Raw genomic sequence first — 25,473 nt, forward strand, 5'->3', positions numbered from 1 at the left:
CATACGAATGAAGTTTGTCCATGTCATGGTGGCATGATACAAGCCACGTGAAGATGAAGTCCACCAAGTATGAGCATCTCCAGTGAGCTGAAAGGTAGTTAATCTCTGCTTGAAGACTTCTGTGCAAGAAGGTCCTATGGACTTAAAAATCTTGGTCATCTCATCCTTACATTCATGGGCTATCATTGGGTTATCAGACTTTCCAGAAAATTCTTTCGGGTTCAACTTCTTGAACTGAAACTGAACCTTTCTATACCTATCTTCCTCAGTTTCAGCAGGCGGTCCTTGGTTCTGATGATTGTTGACTTGTACAACACTTTTGATTCATAGAAGCAGCGACTGCTTGGGCTATTAACTGGGTCAGCTACGCCATATTCACATTCATAATATGATTTCCTAATTCTGGTTCATCTCCATCAATAGGACCACCATTTCCGGTACCACCTTTTCCAGTACCATTACGTCTCATAGTACCACGCATTGACATTCCTATATAAGTCAATGTTAATCTTAGAAAAGAATACAAATATATACTAATATTTATAAAGCATATCCAAACCATGGATATACATAACGAAACGTCCTAGGCTCACTCCCCTCCAAGTCCTAGAGTTACTCTAACCTAAGCTCTTGATACCAACAGTAACAACCCTACTTTCCATATAACCCCGACCGATGATTAAATAGAAAGCATGTCGTCAATTTCTTGCAAAGGGGTATATAACCCACAGAAAACTAGGAACAGAGTTCCGCTACAATTGAATATGTAGAAATTTTATTTCTTAACAAAAATAACGATGTCGAGTAATTATGGTGTTCCTTACTTCAACAATATAATCGATCCTTACATAATTTCGAACTAACAACAGAAAATAGTAATGAAGTCTACCCAAAAGAAAGTATCCCCACTTCCTCACAACTAAATAACGAAACGTAAAAAAAAACAGAAGAAGTGTAGATGTCCACCCTCGGTTAGACATCTTCAGAATATCCACCGGAACTAGAATCAATCAAACTCCTTCACGATCCCTACTACCACCTGAAACTAATCAACAGGAGTTCGACTCCAAACAAGTTCACCCGATCACAGGGTCACGGAACATATAGCAAGAAAATTAAATAAAACATTTACTAATAAGTAGGTCACATGGAAAAAATAAGCAGGTGTTAATTATAAGTATATTTGTCACCACGTTAAGAAAAACAACAAAAACTTCCTAATCAGCAAATATGAGAAGTAAGTCAAATCCTCTCCCATGTTTTAAGATCCTAATTTAGTGCTTTATTAGAACATGACTGAGTTCAGAACAAATCAACGAATCCTTCACATATATATCGCTATACTCGGCTCATATATAACGGTACCTGAGAACGCATCCCATGTATCAAATTTCCTTATTTGGAAATGAGATTTAAGACTTACATAAAGTCAAGTTTCCTTATTAAGAATGAAAGTATAGACCTACATAAAGCCTCTGGATCGGTAAGATTTAGTGAAAACTACAGGGAGACCCATTCTTCGGATCTTTCCCACTGTGAAACCCACGCCCAGAAATCTGAAGGCGCGCACCCATTTTCTAGGAAAAAATTATTCTCAAACCCATATTTTATAAAATTTTGTTTCGTTCTTTTTTCTTTTTCTTCTTCATCTTCAATTCCTTTTCTTCAAAATCGCCACCAACCCATCATCCATCTTCTAATTTTGGATCAATTTTATTCAACACTCAGCAACCCATTCATCTTGTTAACCTCCACCTATTCACAGATTCAACCATTTGATCTTCAGAGCAGATCTATCTTCTTCGTTTGAGTTCAACAGGAAACCCATAATCATCTTCATGTTCAAACCACCTACCTCTTATCAACAATGTCATCTCTATCTCTCAAGAACACCAGAACCCTAACTTCAATTCCTTAATCCCATCTTTTGAGCAGCGACACAAAAATTACCTTTTCAATTAAGCCCAAACCCACACAAATTCGCACCAATTTTCACCCAATTTCAGATATGAAATCACACCCAATGATTGCTCCATCGTTTCTCTAAGTCATGGTAACAAACTAAACATCACCGATGTTTAAACAATCAAAGTATATTAGGCTGCACACGAAAAAAAATAGACGATTAGGGTTGTAGAAAAAGATGGTTGAATCTCGTATGTGAAGAAAGTGTTCTCCTATGCGATTGCTTATCAATTCGTTTCCTTATCTTCTTCTTTAGTTGCTGTGCTGCTGTGAATATGAGTTATGATTCAGAAGAGAATTCAGGGTTTGGAGACGGACACAGTATAATATCTACGTTATGGTTGCCACACACTTTTAAGGATGAATGCTTACAAACTATTAAAAGAGCAGAGATGAGTGGTTTGATGAAGGAAATAATATCTACGTTATGCAAATACTTTTTTCTTAGTATTGAAACCAACAAAAAACAAGGTTGCATAACTTGTTATGCACCTACAATAATATCTACATAACAAGTTATGCAGTCATGAAAATGGATGCGTAACCGAAAATATGACTGCATAATGCATTATGCATCGAGAAAATTGTTGCATAACGCATTATGCACCAATTTTTTGTGTACGAACTAAAATCAACCAAAACAATGGCTACATAACTTGTTATAGATGCATAACTTTGTTATGCAGATACATAACTTGTTATGCAGTCGAAAAAATGGTTGCATAATTCATTATGCATCTGCATAATGTGTTATGCATCTTTTTTGGAGGCTGCATAATGAATATGCAGTCAGTTTTCGAAAATTTTCCCTAAAACGATGATCACCTCCGATTTTTTCATGAAAAACAAAAATTTGATATTGTTGTTTGTACTCGTTGCGTAGCTCTATTTAAAAGATTTCCATCGATATAACATTTGTAAAATTCCAAGGCGCGGATTTTTAGATATGTTATATCCAAGTTGCGTTGCCAATTACACCCCTGAAAAATTAGGATGCATAACGAGTTATCCCTGAAAAACAGTATGCATAACACGTCATGCGGATGCATAAACCGTCATGCAGACAAGTTTTAATAATTTCGGATAATTATGGATGTCACAGAAATATTTATGGGTTTCACGGTATCCAAAATTAATTGTAGGCCTGACAATAAGAATTTTTTTTTTTTTGGTCTCCCACTAAGATTTATCACTTCGCACATAAATCACCACCAAACCTTCAAACCCCAACTGTTTTACGTTAACAAAACTTGTTAAAATGCACAGGTTAAATCCCAATATTCTGACTCTCGAATCTCGGATAGCTAACAATTAAGCATACAATAATCCTTTTCACAGTCGGATATACCAGAGATAATTCAACTGAACCAATCTCATTATTTCCGTAACTATCCTATTGAGCTCATCCACTATGAATATCCACTAATGGGTATGAGCAATACTCTAACCTCGTTGTAACCTGCAGGTTAAGAATCTCCACTAACCATTTATAATTAGTGCTCACCCAGGGTCCACCTAACTCTAAGCACTGGATGTTAACATCTCGACACATTTGGACTCAATACTATAACTGAAAAATAATGCACAAAACAATCACCTTTCCCTTCATCAATCACATAGTGCAATAATTTCATGAGTACTGTAGGTATGCAACCACATCCATTCACAATTACAGTAAACATGGAACCTAATAAACAGATATGAATGGCTAATGCAATGAGCGACGATCACATTATGAGCCATAGATATTGAGTAACAAAAATCTAGAATAAAATTCTATTTCCTTATTCCCTTGGTCACACATCATATTAAATCTACTATTCCTATCATCAAATTACCAATCCATATGATATTATGAATACAACTATGGTTATTCCTAGAATGTATATAAATTCATGCATACACCACAATATCAAGAATTATTTAATTGCCATTTCTACAAATTATCTTAGAATATGGGATCGCATAAACTTGCCTCAAGATATGCTAGAAACTCGATCGATTCCTTAGGTTGAAGCTCATTAAATTATCAAGTCCGCCTGCACCACTAGTATTCTTTTCTCTCTACAAATTTTCTCCTATCTTATCTATGTTTAATCGCCGCACTAATGTAAACCCTATTCCCGTGAAATGAATATACATAAATTCTACTAGCCCTATTTATTAATACTAAGTCAAAAGTTTAGGGTCAACTAAGCAAAACACCCTTAATTGATATGGGGTACCTACCAATAACTGAAGATACAAGTACCTTGTTCTTCTAGTATAATTTTGTATAGAGAAGGAAAATAGAGTCGATGGTTATTACAGGAGGGACTATAAGTACACCTTTACAAAAGATGGGAAAGCTTTTGTAATACGAGCTATAAACTCTCCTCTTGAGTGAGCTAGCTTGATTACATCCACTCGGGAAAAACGGTTGGTGAATGCTAGTACAAAGTTCATTCTCTTTGTGATTCGTTCTCTTGACGAGAAGCCGAGTAGAGTTTGTTTGAGATCCCTAACCAAACAACAAAAAGACGACCTAGGAAGGTTGAAGATGTTTGAACCACCATTACTCTACGATTATGAAGATGACAAGATGATATTTCCACATGTGGAAGACTTGTGGTTTGATAGAGAAGAACCACTCGAAGAGTACTGCATTACGGAACGAATAGTGACTAAGACAATAAGATAAGGACGCTTTTTTAAATGGATGTCAAGGTCAAGTTCCAGGAAAGAAGAGATTGTCCAGCAGGGAGAAGGGGACTCTCGAGTTCCCTAACCTCCAATATTAACTTTCACATGAGTTCAAGTTCTTCGCGGGTAGGGGGGATGATACAGGTGTATCTTTCTTCTTTTGGGAACTAGTGATCCTCAAGTTATATTGAGGATATAATTGTATTTTAAGAAAGGAATGCTGATTTTAGGCAGTAACTTAGATAACGAAATATATCTAGAAAAGGAATATTTCCTAGACAAGGTAATATTCCTAGATAAGGAAATATACCTAGATAAGGAAATATACCTAGAAAAGGAATTATTCCTAGAAAAGGAAATAGATTCCTAAGAGGTTTGAGAAACCAAACCAAGCCTATAAATATGGATGTTTAGATCATAACTAAACACTTCTAAGAAAGAATGTTTGTGAGACAAATCACCTTTAGATAAGTTTGTGACACAATTATTATTGTAAAAGCAAGCTTAGCAAACAGTTTAAGGTTATTTACATAGAGAGATTGTGAGCGTAACAAAGAGAGAATTGTAATAGTTTTCTTGTTGATAATCTAGAGATTATATTTTCTTCGAATATGGTTTCTAGTGTGTTCTGTTTTCTAGTTTTCGTCTATTATTATTCTGAATTTCGCCTCTATGATAACACTCACCAAGGTATAGAGATCAATACGTATCAAGTCTTCACTTACCTTTTGTTGATGAAGTTTTCCAAAATCTTCGGTTGATCTTCGTCATCAAACAGTAGAATGCAGTGATGTCTGGTACTCAACTACACACTTTTATCTTAATCCGGAACTTGACTAAATGTAGACCGGATCAAGATATAGTTTTGATCAACTAAATTTGACAGCAAGCTTGAGATAGTAACACTTGTGAGTTCGATCGAGCAATGCTTGAGATAGTAAGGGTTAGTTGCTTGGTCTCAACTATACAAAGTTGGTTTAGATTTTGTATAGCGGCTTAATTATGAGATTATTCAATTTTGGACTAGGTCCCGAGGTTTTTCTGCATTTGCGGTTTCCTCGTTAACAAAATCTTGATGTGACTTTTACTTTTCTATTTCCGCAATTATAATTGTTTATTATAATTAGAAGTAAAATACACAAACGTTAACTCCGCTTTACTTGATAGTGAAGCTGTAGAGTTTGGTTAAGTCCGAACCTTTTATCAAGTAATCACACTTTGATTGTTGTATTGTCTCGATCTCGTATCCATAGACGATCACACAAAGTGTGAATACAGATTTGTTGTATTTTCTCGACTTTGTCCATAGGCAATCACTTTCGGTAAGAGGACTTATATGTGGATAATTTAAATATTTTGGTGTATTTGGGTACCCTCGTCTTTTCAACTACCCTAATCAGTGTTTGGGTAACCGAAGTTTGGAAAGTGAGAAAGTTTTTCGACTAATCAGTGTTTGGGTAACCGGAGTTTTTTAAGTGAGAAAGTTTTCCGATAAGGAAAATATTTATACTTTACCTAATTACCTTTCTCTAGGGTAGTATTGACGCGCCTAAAATAGTCGCATATCTGCGTCAGGTCGCGTCCGACACTTGGACGCACGCGTTTCTAGGACAGACACATCGGCGACATCAGATGCATATGTCACATATTATTTTAATATAAACGTCTATTAAAAGTTCCTGATTTTTTTGTAAATCTATTATTTCATTAGTATATAAGCTTATTCTTACACAAATCTTTTATTTATCAATAATTTATTAAAATTGCTGAGAAATTACATTCATAATATATATATTAGTATGAAATATCACTAATTTCGTAAGGTGTCCGCGTCCTAGTTTTTTGAGAATTTATTCGTGTTTGCGTCTATGTTATTATTTGATCATAAAATTTACTGTTAATCATGTAAGTAAGACTGTAAGAAATAAATAATTCTAGTTGACTATACCTATTTAAATGTCTGCACCACGATTTAGTATTTTACCAAAGCTAACATCTCAGCTTTTATATGTGTCGAGACCTCTAAGCAAGACTACTTTTAATCAATAGTGGATTACAAATTGATTATATTAAAAAATTATTTGAGGTTGGATTGATATAGGAAATTGAAGACATACAAACATAATTGTACATAGTGTTACCCTTGTGATGCTCTTTCACAATCTCCAACATACATATAGGGGGATTTGAAGGTTACCTGTTTTTCAAATTGAAAATGTAAATAAGTCACATTATTATGGTTTAGATGGTAAATTGGTCAAACTGAGAATCATAGTTGCAAAAAAATTTAAAATAGATTGAAGCAAACGTTTTAGTTCTTTTCTACTACATCGCTACGGATGCATGAGATGGAGACTTGAAAGTTGAGAGACAGTTAAGGAAGCACTAAATATATTCCTACTTATTCTCTTACGATCTCTCTCACTTAACAAACTTTGATTACCCAAACACTGATTACAGTATTTAAAAAAATTCAACCATGTGTTGATCAGTAGTTCACGGGCACAGAAGCACATGGGTTTCTTTAGTACAGAGGATCCAGAGCCTTCGCTAAACTGACTTGTGCCCCATGAAGTTACACCTGGATTAGCAATATATATGTGTATCCCAAACATCTATAGCCACACATATTTTTCTGAATTTGTTAGCAAAAAATATAAGCGTCCCTAAATAATGACACAAAAGATGCCCCCTCGCCCCACAAATCTCAGCTTGCTTGAGGTGGAGATTCCCCTCTCTTGTTTTCATTATTACTTCTAAAATGTATGCTATCCAAAGAGATTTCTGGTAGAATAAAAGCAATGTTGAAAAAGGTTTCCACTTTAGAAAATGAGAACTAGTTACTCTCTCTAAAGATCTTGGAGATTTGAATATAAGACAATCAAATGTTCTGAACCAAGTTCTTGTTGTTAAGCTAGCTAGCATGAAAAATGTTGGAAAATCCTGATGCTCTAAGTAACTATCTTACGTTTCAAATACTTTAAAAATACTAATCCTCTCACTGATGTGTTGAATTCTCAGGGTAGTTGGATATGGAAAGTCATCTACAGTGGAATTAATAGTGTTAAGCAGTTTTATTGCTGGGAAGTCAGGTATGGGAAGAACATATCCATTTGGAAGGATAATTGGATTCCTACTATCCACTTTCCTCCCAAATCCAACTTTGTCTCAGCAAACATGAAACTAGTGGATCAATTGATAAATCAAAACACTAAGAAGTGGGATATTTAGCGCGTAGATACTCTATTTGATCATGCTACAACTAAAGCAATAAAATAAATTAAGGTCACATACTCTGGAAAGGAGACTATTAGATAAAATGTTAGACCAAGTGGTGAATTCTCAGTCAAGTCATCTTATAGAGCAATTCTATCCAAAACTCTTCATAGTAATGTTATTAATCTTATCATTGACTAGAAATCTTTATGGAAACCTACGCTCCCAATTAAGATCCAACATTTTCTTTGGAAATTTATTCACAAGTGTCTACCTACTATACATAGGATATATAGAATAATTTCTAACTCTACTACTAGTTGTATTTTATGCTATAGTAGAATGGAATCTCAACAACATTTGTTTGTTGAATGCGGTATCTTTGTCTCTGTTATTAATGCAATAAATCAGTCTCTTGTCTCAGTTTTGCAGGGTGTGAATATGCATGACTGGATTACCAGTTAGTCCAACAAATATGTTCAGCTGAGACCATCTAATGTCAACCAACTGTACACAATTTTCTTTTGTTATTTGACATGTATGTAAACTACAATGCAATGCCATTTTTGATGATGTGCAGGTGTATATAGATGGACTTGTAAGGGGTATAAGATACCATGTTTCAGACTGACACAAAGTTCAAAACACTAAAATCATTGTGGGCAATAGCCTTAGAGTTAGACTTCAGCATACTTGGAAAATCCTTTGAATTTTTAAACTCAATTTTGATGATGCATTTTTTCAACACCATAAGAATCAGGCACTGGACCAATAATCTGTAAATATACAGGTTCAAGCAATGGAGCTTGAAGTGAACCTTCAATAAAAAAAGGAACAGAAACAAGCAAAAGTGATGGCGTCGCTACGAGGAATATAATGGGCTTTAGAGAAAGGAATCGACCAGTTACATCCTAAAGGGGACAATCTGAGAGTTATCAATGCGATGAATGAAAACAATAATGCAGTAAAGTGGACTACTTCTAATATTATTAGAGATTGCCAGAACTTGCTTAATGTTTTGTTTTAGAAGTGTAGTTTTTTTCATAGAGAGGCTAATAATGTGGCACATAAGCTAGCCAAACATGCTCTCTCTATTAATAGTTCAGAGACATGGAAAGATACTATGCCAGACTGGTTGGTATCAGACTTATTATCTGACACTGAAAACATGTAACCCATTATTGATGTAATAAAAAAAATTTCGTTTTAAATACATATGTATACACAACTATGAACATGTCTCACGAAGACTTAGCAAATGGGCTCCTAAAATTCATGTATGCTTATTTTAATTATCAAAAAATCAAAATTTTACTACATAATAGTTTGTCCTTTACAAAGTACATTCTTTTTCGTTTTGCCTTCCTGCATTCAATGTTCAATCCTCATTCCGCCATTGATTTAACCATCATTAAACTATGTCTTTGGATAATTACTTTTAATATAAGTGGCAATTGCACCCAAAAAGCAAAGGAAAGCAACAACATCACTACTTTGAAATCATGTGGGTATTAAAAAAGAATTATATTACCGACATGTTTATCATTCAAAGAAATTGTTAATAAAGCTCTACATTCCTATTAAAAATGAGTATTCTCTGAGCCGTACAATATTTACAACTTTAAAAACCAGGCATTGAAAAACAAAGTATCACATTAATCACATATATTTTATATTTTTAAACATATAAAAGTGCCACATGAATCATATATGAGACATAAAAAAATCCTCATTTAAATAGTTTCTGTATATACTTAGATATATTTTTGTGTTATTTATCCTTGGAAAACTGATCGAGAGAGCATGTTTGGGAAGGATGTTTTCCCGAGAAGTTTCCGAGGTGGGGGACCTCTTCCTTGTGTTAGTTTTGAGTCTTTAACCCACACATCCACTGCACAACTATCTATTTTATTTTATATCACCTTTCTCCATAAATGTTGCCTCTCCTTTGTGTATCTCCAAGTCTATGTAGACAATAACACCTTGTTTGTTAATCTGATGCTTCTTATACCCAGACCGCCTAGTTTCTTATTCTTAGCTGTTGAGACCCACAAAAAATTCTTCATAGTCTTGTTTAGCTTCTTTTCAACCTCCACTGGAATTGGAAGAATTGATAAGAAATAGATTGGCAGGATAGTTTAGATAAAGTGTTCTTTATCAATCCCACTCAACCTGCCTTTGTGAAGAATCTCCTTTCCAAGGTGCTAGTTTTTTTTGAAACTTTTCAATAGCATTGTCTCATATTCACTTCTTCCATGAGCTCCTACTGGCAATCCCAAGTACTTGAGATATAGTCTTTCAATGTTAAATTTGATAAGTGTAACTATATCTTGAACTTTGATATCAGCTCCCACACTATAAACAACACTCTTGTTAAAATTGACCGACAACCCAGTAATTGCTACAAAAATGTGTAATATCAGAAACAGATTGTCGGCTTCTTTTTCATGGTAGAACCGTATATGCTTGCTTTACTTTTATAATTCTAATATGACTGGTTTTATGTTTTGTATCTGCAGTTATGCTAAGAACAATAGTAACAAACAGTTAAGGAGAAAAGTGTATGAGGCTGAAATAGAGACATGCATACATGAAACAAGTACTCCTAATAACAGTCGAATCGTACCCTGTGGTATTATTTCCTGGAGCTTGGTGGAAAGCACAACTTTTCGGGAATACAGTATCTAGAAGTTGTCGGTATCTCCCTTCTCTTATCGTTGCTTTCTTTTTTTGTGCTTTTTATATTAAAAAGAAAAATTAGTGGTGTAGATGGTGCATCTACATGTAAGTTACGTTGGAGACAATAACAAGATCTGATTACTTAAAGCTGAATCTTAAGAATGAAATTCAATTCCTTTGTCTAGTTGTATTTTCAATATTCTCTAGTTTCTTAGTTTAAAGTTGTTGGTTTACATACTTGTAGTTTTATCTACTTGCAGAAATCCCTCGATGCGACCTATGAAATGTATGACCAACGGACTTCTTCGAGTTACAGTTGTTGGTTTACATACTTGTAGTTTTATTTACTTGCGGAAACCCCTTGATACTTTCTACTCCTAAAGTTCATGTATGCTTATTTGAATTATCAAAAAATCAGAATTTTATTACATAATTGTTTGTCATTTACAGAGTACATTCTTTTTCGTTGTGCATTCCTGCATTCAATGTTCAATCCTCATTCCGCCATTGATTTAACCATCATTAAACTATGTCTCTGGATAGTTACATTTAATATAAGTGGCAATTGCGCCCGAAAAGCAAAGGCAAGCAACAACATCACTACTTTGAAATCATGTGGGTATTAAAAAAGAATTATATTATCGACATGTCTATCATTTAAAGAAATTGTTAACAAAGCTCTACATTCTTATCAAAAATGAGTATTCTCTGGGCCGTACAATACTGCCATCTACAACTTTAAAAATCACGCGTTGAAAAACAAAGTATCACACGAATCACATATATTTTAGGCAGTGACTAAATACAACCCATGTTAATGTTAAATGCAACCCTTTAAAAATATTATACACCCTGTTAACGTGGATAAATAAAAATCTTCGCTCTCCTTCAGCATCTTCCCTAATTATTTAGTCACAAAAACCTTTTAATTACCCGATGAATATTTAGAGCAAAACGAAAAATAGAGAGAAAACATGATGGTGCTCATTAATATTTTAATGGACATAAATCTTAATTAGTTACATCCCCGTCAATAAATTTTCAGTCATCAAGTCTCAATACGGACACGGAAAAAAAAAAACTAGGTTCATGGGTGCAAGACCACTCGATTATCCACAAAATTAACATTTTGAATATAGCTGTCATGGTTGAGTTGGTTTTCAAATTTATTTTTCTTAGTTTCTCTAAAACTAGTAACTGGTAAGGTGCTTATCCACTTAATTAGACCAAAAGACCTAACATAGACATCGATTGGGAATTAAAGTAAGATTATGTACATATGATTAATTTGATAGGATTAATTAAAAATATATCATGAGCCGAGAAACCAAGAGTTTGGAGGGTATGGAGATTTAACATATAAGGAAAAACAGAAAACCATGTGAAGAGGAGATAGAAGCCGATGAACCAGATCAGAGTTTTACTGGAGTCAGTGGGGAAATAAATAAATAAAAGTTTTTTTTACCCAATCAATAAAGTTAATAAAAAATTTAAACTGTGCGTGCATTTAGTTTTTATGTGGGTTGTATGTAGTCATTGCCATATTTTATATCTTTAAACATATAAAAGTACCACATGAAGTCATGAATCACATATGAGACATAAAAAAAATCCTCAATTAAATAGTTTATGTATATACTTAGATACAATTTTGTGTTATTTATGCTTGGAAAAGTGACCTAGAGAGAAAGTTTGGGAAGGATGTTTTCCTGAGAAATTTCTAAGGTGAGGGATTGAATGGGGGCGCCAAACTTATTTCCATTAAACCGGTAAGTAATATTATTTCAATAAGATAACTTTCAGTACTTTGATTTTGTATATCTGGTTATTCCTAAACTTTGATGTCGTTTATCTGGTTGTTCTATACTATATCGAGAGAGCAAGTTTGGAAGGATGTTTTTCCTATAAATTTCCAAGGTGGGGCTTGATTGGGGGCTTGAACTCAATGCCAATAAACCAGTAATTAATTATCTAATCAACCGCGGAAGAGCCAGTGAGTGGGTCCCCTCCCCAACCTAATGATTTAGACTACAATAAATGTATTAGTTCCAAAAACAAAAAAGAAACAACTCAGATAAAAATAAGTTAATTTTTTAGCCATAATAAAAACGACAAAATAAATAAATTCAATTTTGCGTTATACCTAGGTTATTATCAGTTTATTAGTTTAGATTTCTTTTAAATTATTATTGGTTGGATAAGTGAGTTTTTTTTTATGGAATCTAATAATCGTAGTGTTTTCTAAATTAAAAATTGAGTTTAATAAAATAAGTGTTCCGTCATTTTTTTTAGTCTACGAAATTTGAATTTTTCGACTTAAAATCCATTTTTATAATATAATTTACTATTGTTTTTAATAATACTTACTTCTAATCTCTTTGGAATAAATTTAAAGTAGTATATCAATTTTTAGCAAATTGAAGATAAATTTAACTTGAAAACTCTAAACAGTAAAATACTAATTAATTTTCTTTTATAAAAATATTTCTTACCGTTCATCTAAAGAAAACCAAATTAAAATATTATTTCAATTATTTTTAGATATCATGAAGATTAATTTAATGGAAAAATATGACAAACTATTTAAAGGATTACAATATGTTGACAAATCGACCTTTAAGATTGAAGACTGAAGAACAACGGAGACATCTACGATAACTTTATAAACAAAGATATTTGAAGACTGACTATCTGATTTACTCATATTTTCTACCATTTTATCCACTGAGACAATATTGTATGAATTAATTATATATATAATGAATATTGCAAAGAATAAATTCGAGTTCAAGCTAGTACTTGATGAATTTCAAATTATAAATTCAAGTAGTGGAGAACTCATCGCATAAAAGTTCGAGAGAATTTATTGTTCAACATATTGTAATTCCTTATTATGATACATCAAGTTAGTTTTTATGTTCACGAACTGATTTGGTCAGTACACGAACTTGGAACATATAAATAATAGACTTGATGAATTATTCTCTTATTAACTCACGTACACAAATTGATTTGGTTAGTTTGCAAACTAATTGATTTTGAGTGTTCCCGAATATTTTAAAATTCACAAGTACAAAAACTAATTTGGCCAGTACGCGAACCGATTGATTTTCAGAGGTTTCTAAAAGCTTTTAAAACTTAAGTACACGAACTGATTTGGCCAATTCACAAACTTATGGATATGAAAATTTTCAGAATTTCGAGGCGACAATTTGTTCACAAACTGTTTTGGATAGTTTACCTTAGTATTTTAGATTTATCGAACCCATGAATGCTTGATAGTTCACTGACAACTTACCCATTGTTCTTGGGCTAACCGTTTGGTGCACATAGCTTATATTGATAAATACGTGGATGCACATTCTTTTTTGTAATTCAACGAAAACTTCTCGCATGTATACATGATCAATCTATACTTAGAACTTGAGTTGACACTTCTACGTCCTAGTTGCGCTAGAGTCATCCTCTAAAGACCTAGGTTTCTCCGTGAAACTATATCATTTTACGACTTTTGGAGTTTTCATTAAGGGATTCACGAAGCCCGGTCAGACATTTTTTACTTGATATTTTTTGATATCTGGAATCTTACCTTGATCGTTGTAATTCCTTCATATTCTAAGGTTCGTCTCTTCTACTTTACAACCATTCAAGAAGTATATATCAAGGAATAAGATTGATAGAAATTACAAAGTAGTCTTCGTCTGAGACTTTGTAATTCCACAGGTTTCATTTATGTTAGATTCATCCTGTGAGGCATCGTATGTCATGAAAAACCAACCACAGTCTCGACTGATTTCCTTTCATTTATCTACTTAGATGTTTCAGTTCGCTGAGTTTGAAGGTCCAAAAGTTATATTTAAGGACTATACCACCGAAAAGGACATTAATACTTGTACAATGTAAAATTTGGAGGGTGTTTAGATGCATTCTCGTAAGTGTCTTTTCAACTTTTAAAAACTAAAAAGTCTGAAGTTAGGTCCGAAACAAAATTTAAGATTGGCTTATATACGCAAAAAAAAATTCTATTATAATGCAAATTATTTTTACTTGTGATTTCTGTAATTAACTTCTGCTTCTGATACACCCTAAATAAGTAATTTTCCAATTTTCAGAAGCAAAAAATTGAGAATAACTACTAACAACAACGAAGGAAAATTGTTTTGTTTCCGACTTGTGCGGCTTTTTTTCTTCATGTTTTTGTGTGGCATAGAAGTTGTTTGCAAACCTTTTTTGTGGGCCTGGGTAAGAGTAATGCATCAAAGTCCAGCCCGTTTATGCCAAACCGTCACCAACAAAACCCCAAAACATCTTCTATAGCAGTAGTTAAACCCTAAATAAAACTTCTGCAGCAGTTCTCTGTTCCCTGTGTTATGCCCTAGACTAGATTATTATGTTCCATTGAAGAACAAACAATTATTTGATTCGATTGCTGATTAGGGTTTTGGTTCAGTCATGGCTAATCAAGGAGGTAATCTCAAGTCTACCTCCATAAATGGCTGCAGAACTTATTACATCACAGGACAACGTTCAAATGCTACTTGGCTTGATCCTAAGAAAATCAGAGCTCTTCGGAAAGATACAGGTAGCTTTGAATTCTTATCTTATTTTGTAATTTGTTGTTTTTATTTAAAAAATAACAATTTATTGATTTTTTATTTGTTTGATGAATTGTGTGATTATAAGATTACCAGCAAAGAGTTGAATTAGTACAAGATTTGAGGTTTGAGACTGCAACAACAAGAATTAAAGTTAGCCCAGATGGAGAATTTCTTATTGCATCTGGTATTTATCCACCACAAGTTAAAGTATATGAGCTAAGAGAGATGGCGTTGAAGTTCGAAAGGCATTTGATTTCAGAAATTGTTGATTTTGAGGTATGATTTTATTTCCTTGTCATTCAGAAATTGGTCTTTTTCAGTTTATAGAAGTTTGGTTGTTTGGCGCATTATTGTGTAATGCTTTAGAGAAGATGTGGAATGAATTTATGTGGTCGTCTAGTAAATTTGTAAGGAAAAAACTAGTTGAATATTGAGTTATGATTCACGAAAAGAAGTTGCTAGTTTCTCAGTTTACGTGCAACACAGCCTACTTCACAAATGGGTATGTCGGATGTATCCGCAAAATGAAGTGCTTTCTAGAAGTTGTTTCTATTTATCTTGCGGTGTGCATCAGACCTTATGTGCATTGATCGTGAAAGGATGAATTTTTCTGTGTATTTCTGTCTGATCTTTATGGTTATAGAATGTTACTAAATGAAGATGTAAAAGATTTAATGGCAGCACCTAGGTCATTCGCCGGCATACCCTTTAGCCACCAAGTAAAAAAGATTTGTGTAATTTCATAATTTGTGTTGAACGAGCGTCATTTTAATGTTCTTCATGAATGATTCTCTGTCTTTTTGCTTCCTTTTGAGTTGTTTATTTAAATGTTTCGGCTGTACATTTTCCTAGATCGATGTTTTACGTGTCTTAGTCAGAGATTGATTGTATTAAAAGCAATAACGCTGTTGCTGCTGAAACAGATATTGTCGGATGACTATTCCAAGATGGCATTCCTATGTGCTGACCGGTCGATTAACCTACATGCGAAATATGGAAGTCACTTCAGTTTGCGGGTTCCAAGGTGCCATGTCCTCCCTTTTGCAGATTTTTTTATTTGCCACTATCTTTATCCTAACTCAGTATTAACATGAATGGTTGAACCCGTGAGCTTTCTTAACTCTTCAAAATCTTGAAAAGTTTCTTTCTGTTGGCATTAATGCATTAATTGATTAGAGCAGGTAAGTTAAGTTTTGCCTACTACTAATATTGACTAGTTGTAAATGAAGGAGCAGGAAATGTTAGTTGCTAACTAGTTGAAGTATCTATTATAGGAACATCCCTTGAGAGACTACTAGGGTCCATATGGGTTTTATACGGATAATCGGGAAAGACATTGTTAGAAGCACCAGTTTGTGGCACCAGGCATATATCATGTCTCGAACGCTAAACCCTAAGATGCAGCTTCTGTATCGGACTTGGGATAACTTTGTGGACGTCCTATTTAAGGGTTCACGATGAATGGTCCATCTTCTGGATCTGTTGTTCAGTATTCGAGTGCTCAATAAAAATTTCTCACCCTTCGCTAATTTCTTAGGTTGAGTTCCAAATATTTTATGCACCACACACAAGATTATACCTTTAGTTTGGAAATGGGACCCAATTTCTATTGTTACTTCTGTTTATGGTTCTAAAATACCGGTTGAGGCGGACCAATTATGCCTCACCTTGTATGCTTTTTTCTGCCTCTTAAAGGCATACACCTTCAACCCTGAATTCTCCTCTAAATTTTGTTGTTGGCTTGGAATTTCATGTCTCCGAGTTGTTCTTAAACATGATGGGGTGTTAAGAGGTTCAAGTGCTGAATAGATATATTTCTTGTGTTAAGTTGTTTTCTTATGAAGTATTTGTTTTCTTTTTTTGTAACTTATGACATTATATTATTTGTTTTCTTTTTTTGTAAGTGATGACATTATATTAAGTTCGCAAATATTTCAGCCATTTCTACATATTTAGCTGTTTCTTTTGTCTTAGGAGTTGAGGTGTATGTGCTTTTCAAAGGATACACCGTTCGCCATATAAATGCATTTTAAAACCTCAGCTCTCTCTTTTGTCAGACGTTGTTTGAAAACTCGGCTGTTTGTTTATACCATTTGATCATATACTTGTCTTTTAACAGGATGGGAAGAGATTTGGCTTATGATCCCTGGTCTTGTGATTTGCTATGTGCTGCTTCTTCCCCAGAGCTATACAGAATTAATCTGGAACAGGTTTTACACCAAACTTTTTCATTATTTTAACTTCCGTGGCCTGACTAATAAATGGCGTTAGGAGTTAAGACCCAAGAAAAAAAAAACATTTCTTTTCTGCAATTTTTGGAGATGCATATCAGTTAAGACTTATTTATCTGACTGGGTAATTTTCGGCTTCTTTAGTGCTGACACCACCCTTGTAAACTTTTTAGGGGCGTTTTCTGTCCTCACTAAGCACTCGGTCTCCAGCTCTAAATGTAGTTACTCGAAGGTAGTGGTGATGTTAATATTTTAGTAGTGTGTATATGGCCTTCACTAATTGTCATTTTTCTTCAAAGCCTTACTGCTGATGCAATTTTGCTTTTCTACTTCAGTAAGCTTCATGGTTTGATCGCTTGTGGAGGAGATGATGGTGCAGTGGAATGCTTTGACTTTAGAACGAAATCTTCAGTTGGTAGGATTAATTCTGCCGAACATGCTGGTGATACTAATCAGGTTTGTACCTGAATTTTTTCAACTACTTTAGGGTGTAACGAAAATACTTCTATGATTCCCTACCTGAAAACTAATGTTGTGGAGTTAGATAGCATATACTAGTTATAATAAACACTGACCAGACCATGTTATGTGCTAGCGATTGTAATGTACCTTGGAAATAAATAAATGTAAAACACTTATCTTTCTGGTACAGTATAAGGTGTATTGTCGCATCTGGCTATCAGTTTCTTCATGCAGTCTGAGTTAATCTGTTTGAAATGGTCTACTAACTTTCTGGGTTGATTTTTTAGGAGGTGACTGCGCTACAATTTGATGGAGATGGAGGTTATCAAATGGCTGTTGGGACCAGTGACGGGAAGGTACAACTAACGTCATTCTGACAATTTTTCTTAATAAGCTTCACAGGGATATATATGCGAAATTGGGTGAAATTGGTATTCAATTATAAATATAGTTGCTAGCATACTCGTTTGTTACTTAAGAAAAGAATTGGATATGGTTAATCATATTTCTTTCACGGATTCACTTATTTATACAGGGATTAATCAACTTTGCAGTACCGTTATTGTGGTTATGAATGATTTGATGCAATAGACAAGTAGATTAGTGCCACGTCTTTTGAGTTCTAATCCGGAGATCTAATTATCGCAATTTCAGTTCATTCTTTTACTATCCCTCATTCCAGTGACGTTCTATTCTTGCCATTGGATGTGCAGGTATTGGTGTATGATTTGCGCTCTTCACACCCAACTAGAGTTAAGGATCATATGTGAGTAATTTTGTGGTATGCCTGTATGGGAACTTCAGTTCATCATTATAGAGGCCTGCCATGTTTGGCAACAATCATGTACTGTTCTGCTTTATCTTTTTTGCATAATTGGTAATATCTCTTCCAATTGGCTTCATTTTCGGCAGGTATGGAAGTCCTATACTAGACATTAAATGGCACCAGACCCTTAACTCAGAAGGAACAAAGTTGATCACCACGGATAGCCATATAGTTAGGATCTGGGATCCAGAGACAGTAAGTGGTTTTAATTCTAAATCTTACTAAATCACATAATAGATGACAAGATTTGAGACTATGTTCACAGGAACCCTTAAATAAAACCTTTTGCAAAGTTATCTTTCTGTACTTGAGGTGGTACATATCACTATCTTAATGTGGCTGATTAGGATTCCCTCCCTTTTCAGCACATTTTGTTTCAAGCAAAACACAAAGACCTCTTTAGTCGGCATGAAGTGCTAATCCTTGTGAATCTTAATTGGATGACTGAAAGGAGTCCCTCTATTTTGTTTCCTTCTTAAACAAAATACTATGTGTCATCTAACAATTTCTATACATGCTTCCAGGGAGATAATATTACCAGCATAGAACCAACAGGTGGAACTATCAATGATATATGTGTATTCGACAAGAGCGGTCTGATGTTATTGGCTCTAGATGGTATGCAGATACCGTGTTATTTCACACCTGCCTTAGGACCTGCCCCTAAGTGGTGCTCATACCTGGAACATTTAACGGTGTGTTGCTCTCTATCTTTTATTGGTCAACTTCCAATTAAAAAATATAGTCTTATCATTTGTGGTATCATTAGGTTTGTTGATTCTAAATTTTCTACATTTAAAAATAAAACTTTTGTAAATTTTGTGATTGCAGGAAGAGCTAGAGGAAAATCCACAGGCGACTATATATGATGATTTTAAATTTTTGACTTCGGAAGAACTCGAGCGCTTGAACTTGACAAATTTGATTGGGACTAATCTTCTACGAGCCTATATGCATGGCTACTTTATTGATTACCGGCTATATAAAAAGGTATGAATGGTCATTAAAGATATATCTTTTGAAACTGGGACAAGAAGATAGCTCAAGGTTATTTGGTTCTCTTGACTCCTACAATACTTAAAAGATCAGCCTCTTGTGATTTGGCTTTGCTTTTGGTCATTATGTTCATATAATCTATTATTGCAGGCAAAATCTTTGGCCAATCCTTTCGAGTATAAAGAATACATAGAGGAGCATAAAAAGAAGAAGTTGGAGGAACAACGTGGATCTCGGATAACAGTAAGATCTTTTAATTTTCAGAATTGTATAATTACTACAAGCTTTTTTGTTAATTTTTGCACTCTAGGTCCATTTGGAAGTAACTGTTCCATTTCCAGTGGAGAAATTTTTGTGTTTCTACAGCTCATGCCTACGATTTATCGAACACTTTTTTTTCATTCTGCAGAAGAAACTACCAAGATTGCCCAAAGTGAATCCAAAACTTGCTAAGAAATTTCTTTTGGACGGAGAAGCTGAAGAAGACAATGTGGAAGTTGATGATGGTGCAGATAAAAAGAAGAAGAGAAAGAAGGGACTAGGCGCTGAGATCATGAAGGATGATCGTTTTAATCAGATGTTCGAAAATAAGGTACCTTGGCAATGAGTCCTCGGGGTTTTTAGCCTAAATATATATTTGTTGTTGTTTCTCATGTTTATGTGACACTCATAGACCAAGTAACAACATCAGTTTCTTGGTGGTTGAACAATAGCAGTATATCTCTTTCTAGACACTTATGCTGTCATGGGTATAAGGCACAGTTCGTATGCCACTACTAATACCACTACAACCTGTTAGTATACCACCTAATATTCCATGTCTGTTGACCATAGTTTGTTTATCTCACTCTGTTAGAAAAAAAACGACTAGGCATTTATCAGTGGTGTAAATACAGTCGGCCTGTTCTATCCTAACCTTTTGTGTCACAAGTCTTTTAGAGTAACAATGGACTTGGGTATGTTCAGGATTTCGAAGTTGAGGAGCAATCCCAAGAGTATCTATCTCTCCATCCAATGCCTTCTAGCAAGAGGAAGCCCCAACAATTAGTTGAGGAACATTTTGTACCAGTTGATGAGGATTTGAGATCAAGTGATTCTGATTCATCAGAAGCAGCAGAATCATCGGATGATGAGTTACACAAAGGAAAAAGAAAGAAAGCACGGTTACCCAGGTAAGCTATTCATATGTTTAAGTTCACAGCTGGTTCTGGTTTGTGGCGACAATTTATAGTTGATCTGTTTTGCTTGTAGGCTGTATGAAGCGAAGGACGAACGTCATGCAACTGCATTTGTCGATAATCGTTCACTTGCGAATGATGATATACTTCCTATTGGCGAGAGAGTAGCAGCTCTTCCGGACCATCACAGTTCACATTCTTCTAGGGATGTGAAGCTGGGACCAGGTGGGTCACGTGAAATCTCCTTCATTTCTAGAAGCTCTGCAAAGTACAAGGAAGATAAAGAGGAAGAACGAGAAGGAAAGAGAAGGGGAATCCAGTCCTTGGGTTTTCAGTCAGATAGATCAGACTCCGGAGGTAGAGGAAGAGGTCGGGGAGGGCGTGGTAGAGGTGGTGGACGTGGCAGAGGGAGAGGAGGGGGAGGAGGGTTTCGTGGAAAGAGTAGAGGCAGAGGAGGAAGGAGGGGTGGCTAACTTCGCCTCACCTCAATAATACACACCTTGTCAACTTGATTGTTCATACTGCACTCAGTGAACCAGAGATGCAGATGAAGTGATATTCTGAATGGGAAAGTCCTCACTATCAGGTCAAATTTTATATGGTAAAGAAGAAAAATCAGCAGGCTCTTGTCAAATTTCTGGTGTAGCATTATTGATTTGGTATCTATATGTAAGTCAAGTTGGACACAGTAACAAGATTTAACTGCTCAGAGCATAATCTTAACACAATATTTATTCTAGAATGAAATTCGTCATCTTGTTGTATTCTCAATATCCTCAAGTTTCTTAGTTTTAAGCTGTTGGTTTACACTTTTACAGCCCGTTTGTTTCAAGGAATTGTATTCCTTGGAATCCAATTCCTAGGGAATGCGTCCAATTCCTTGAACCGAACGGGGCAAATGAACTCTATATAATTGGGAATTTTAATTCCTAGGAATCCAATTCCCTCCAAAATGATAGATTTCCATTGCATTGTCCAATGATGCAATGGAATTGGATTCCGGGGTAAAACAAAGGTCAATGAATTACCTCAACCAATCCAAAATCTAAGAACTAGACAAAACTACGTGATAAAACATTAAAATTATGAAAAGAAAACTTATACGAGGCCAAAAAAATTATTTCACTTGGTTTATCAGTTTGATCTAGCATTTCCACGTAAAACCTCGAAACCAATTAACCAGGATGGAACAAAGTATATCCAATATCATGTAAGCTAAATGAGGCAATAAAAGATTTTGTTGCTTACAAAATAAACTTTTTCCCTTCAGCACCTTTTTTTTTTGATACTAACAGAAGATTTTATTGATTAAACTCTTCCAGAGAGAACATACTCAATCCACTTAACAATGTCTGGAGGAAAATTCGAAACAAAAGAGAAACTACTAGCTTCAAGTCTAGCTTTTCTTGCTAACTCATGAGCCACACTATTACTTAATCTATTAACTAACTTGCAAAACCAGAATTCATGAATTGAAAATTTGTTTTTAATTGAAAGAAAAAGGTGATGATTGATCCATTGCACTTGTGGGTCTTCCATATGTATAGAGTTCACCAAGTTCTCGCAGTCCGTCTCAATTATCACTTTATTGAATCCATATTCTTCTATCCATTCTACAGCTTTGATCAAGGCTTTACATTCAAAATGTTCTGCTCCAACCTCAGATTCAATTTCTTCTTCCAAGTTAAAACCTTTCACCGCTAGAGCATGCCATGCATGATCACGAACTATTAGTCCAATGCTACCCTTTCTTGTTTCATAAACATAAGAAGCATCAATGTTGACTTTAATATAGCCTGTATCCGGTGGAAACCAAATTTTAGGAAGAATACGCCTGCTGCTAGAAACACTAGATGAGACAGAAACAAATTCACATTGGGTACTATGAACATTAGGTTATAGATTCTAGTAAGAGTACTATGAACATTTGGTTTTACAGTCTGGAAAATCCAACTGCATCTATCCTTCCATATGTACCAAACTGCACACATAAGTTTGATGACAATAGAATCAGTCATGAGAAAACTATTATTTCCTTCATCTGTGTTAGAATAAAACCAAGATATAATCCAATCCTATATGGAGTTAAAGTTTTGTATAACATCTGAAATATTCACATTTAAAGCATTCCAAACTGCTCTAGCATAAGAGCATTCCACCAGTAGATGACTAATAGTTTCAGTGTTGCTGCTGCAAAAACTACATTGAGAATCTATGTCAGCCTTATAAAAAGCTAATGTTCCCCTAACATGCATAATATTTTTCAGGCATTTCCAAATAAATAATTGGACTCTATGAGGAACTTTAAAGTGCCAAAGTTTTTTCCAAACCTCTGTAGGTATAGTGTCACCTATGATAGTATTATTAACATCTTCAGCAGATAGTGCATTATATGCACTTTTCACAGAAAACTTACCTCTCCTATCTAGTTTCCAGATTAGATAATCCTCCCCTGTATCAGGAACATACATACTGAGAATGGCATTAGAAGTTTCTACATCAAAGATAGCACTAATAATTTGTTCATTCCAAACTCTAATACCAGGGTAGAATAAATCCCAAACAAATGTGGAAGAAACAAAGCTAGAAAGTCTCACAGTTGGAACAGGTGGACTATTAAGACCAATAATCCAATTGTCTAGCCAGATTTTAATTTTTGTGCCACATTGAACAATCCATTTGGAATATTGTTGCACAACTTCAATGTCGGAGTATATACTCCTCCAAAGCCAAGAGCAATCCTCTTTTAATTTATCTAGGTGAAGTAAATTACCATTCTTACCATATTTGGCTCTAACAATCTGCATACATAAAAAGTTATCATTATTACAGGCTTTCCAAGCAACCTTAGTTAACAAAGCTGTATTGAAGTGTTCAAGGTTCCTAATACCAAGGCCACCAAGAGCCTTTGGAACATGTAGCTTGTTCCATCCTATCAAACAAAGGCCCTTATTATCACTATGTCCCCACCAAAAGTGTTTTTGGATGGAGTCCATCTGATCTATCATAGTTTTCTAAAGCACCCCATTTGATAAGTAGGCAAAGCATTCAAAACATGTTTAACCATAGTTGTTCTAGCAGAGTGATTCATTGTCTTGCATTTCCAAAACTTTAGTCTAGTTCCAAAAGATTTAATAAGAGGTTTAAAATCCTTGGTTTTATCCCTACCAATTAACAAAATCACACCCATGTATTTATCAGTGTCAGTCATTTCAGTCATTCTAAGTTCTCTTGATAGAAAATTTCTATAACTTGGAGGAATGTTATGACTAAAGTAAACACTAGATTTGTTTAGGTTGAGCATCTGTCCAGAAACATTGCTAAAATAGTCAAGAACACCCATGATACCCTCTATATTGTGCATATCTGCCTTAGTAAAAATCAAAATATCATCAGCAAACATAAGACGAGTGATACCTGGTGCATTCCTAGCTGCTTTTACACCTGAAATTAAGTGATTAGTCTCAACATTTAAGAGAAATCTAGATAAGAATTTCATACAAATAATGAAGAGATAGGGTGAAAGAGGATCACCCTGTCTAATACCTCTAGTTGGAGAGAAACTTTGAGTGGAAGAACCATTCAGAAGCACATAAATAGTTGTAGTGGATATACATTGTTCTATGAAACCACAAAAGTAACATCAAAACCAAATTTCTTAAGAACACCTAGAAGGAAATTCCATTCAATTCTATCAAAGGCCTTAGAAAGGTCAAGTTTTAAGGCTATTGTTCCACTATGACCCTCTTTATGTTTCATGGTATGTATCATCTCTTGAGCAACAATAATGTTATCATGAATATCTCTACCTGGGACAAAAGCAGCTTGATAAGGAGATATAAGATGCTTTAAGTAGGGTTTAATTCTATCAACAATAATCTTAGGTATGACTTTATAAACTGTGTTGCACAAACCTATTGGTCTAAAATCCATTGGGATCTTAGCATTATTAGTTTTAGGAATCAAACTAAGATAGGTTTTATTAAACTCCTTAGACATATAACCTGTTTCAAAGAAACTCTGAACAACAGTAGAAGTATCCTTACCAACTATCTCCCAATTATATTGATAAAAGCCTGCCTGAAACCTATCAGGCCCTGGGGAACTCCAAGCACTCATATGTTTGATTGTTTGGTGAATTTCATCCATAGTAGGAATTCTAGTCAAATTGCTATTATCTTGAGCAATAATAATGGTAGGAAGAATATCAAAAGTAATGTCAGTAACACTGGTACATTGGTTTTACTAACCTGAGCAAAATGATCCACAAGTAAATTAGCAATATCTTTAAAATCACTATACCAAACACCATTAGTATCACAAAGACAATCAATATTTTTCCTACACGTTCTTCTATTAGCTAGAGTGTGAAAATATTTGGTATTATGATCCATTTCAGTAATAAAAGAATCACCAGATTTTTGCTTATAGAAATCTTCCTTAATATTAAGCCAATCATCAAGTTTCTTAGTGATAGCAACAATATTATCATGCTGAGAATTATAAGACATATCATTCTGAATAGTTTCAAGTTGAGCTTGTAGATTATTAATATTCCTATCAATGTTTCCAAACTCAACTTTATTCCAATGAGACAATCTTTTCCTAGTTCTTTTTTGTTTATTGCTCAAATTAAAAGC

General features: G+C 34.5%; 2 protein-coding genes across 2 annotated transcripts; one reads left to right on the plus strand and one right to left on the minus strand.

The window, feature by feature from the left end:
- Positions 1-14,856: 14,856 nt before the first annotated feature.
- On the plus strand, positions 14,857-21,594 carry LOC113304415 (nucleolar protein 10-like). Its single transcript, XM_026553520.1, has 15 exons — positions 14,857-15,124; positions 15,226-15,416; positions 16,064-16,164; positions 17,260-17,350; positions 17,545-17,603; positions 17,707-17,827; positions 18,121-18,189; positions 18,547-18,599; positions 18,746-18,854; positions 19,184-19,354; positions 19,491-19,649; positions 19,806-19,898; positions 20,065-20,247; positions 20,622-20,827; positions 20,907-21,594. Exons 1-15 carry the CDS (start codon positions 14,995-14,997, stop codon positions 21,304-21,306), a joined length of 2,136 nt encoding a protein of 711 aa, XP_026409305.1. The 5' UTR covers positions 14,857-14,994; the 3' UTR covers positions 21,307-21,594.
- A 547-nt stretch (positions 21,595-22,141) lies between these two features.
- LOC113305194 lies at positions 22,142-23,841 on the minus strand. The gene is made up of 3 exons (XM_026554282.1): positions 23,164-23,841; positions 22,771-22,814; positions 22,142-22,682 (listed from the first exon to the last, which is right to left on the minus strand). The coding sequence occupies exons 1-3, from the start codon at positions 23,839-23,841 to the stop codon at positions 22,142-22,144; spliced, it is 1,263 nt and encodes a 420-aa protein (XP_026410067.1).
- Positions 23,842-25,473: the final 1,632 nt, after the last annotated feature.

Source organism: Papaver somniferum, chromosome 8 (assembly GCF_003573695.1).
Source record: "Papaver somniferum cultivar HN1 chromosome 8, ASM357369v1, whole genome shotgun sequence".
NCBI lineage: Eukaryota > Viridiplantae > Streptophyta > Magnoliopsida > Ranunculales > Papaveraceae > Papaver > Papaver somniferum.

Coding starts and splice junctions, on each gene's coding strand:
- LOC113305194 (XM_026554282.1), bottom strand. CDS start 23,841: ATGATAGATCAGATGGACTCCATCCAAAAACACTTTTGGTGGGGACAT. Junction 22,815..23,163: donor GTGACACTATACCTACAGAG/GTTTGGAAAAAA, acceptor TTATGTGTGCAG/TTTGGTACATATGGAAGGAT. Junction 22,683..22,770: donor GCAGTTGGATTTTCCAGACT/GTAAAACCAAAT, acceptor TGTCTCATCTAG/TGTTTCTAGCAGCAGGCGTA.
- LOC113304415 (XM_026553520.1), top strand. CDS start 14,995: ATGGCTAATCAAGGAGGTAATCTCAAGTCTACCTCCATAAATGGCTGC. Junction 15,125..15,225: donor AGCTCTTCGGAAAGATACAG/GTAGCTTTGAAT, acceptor TGTGATTATAAG/ATTACCAGCAAAGAGTTGAA. Junction 17,604..17,706: donor CTAAATGTAGTTACTCGAAG/GTAGTGGTGATG, acceptor TTTCTACTTCAG/TAAGCTTCATGGTTTGATCG.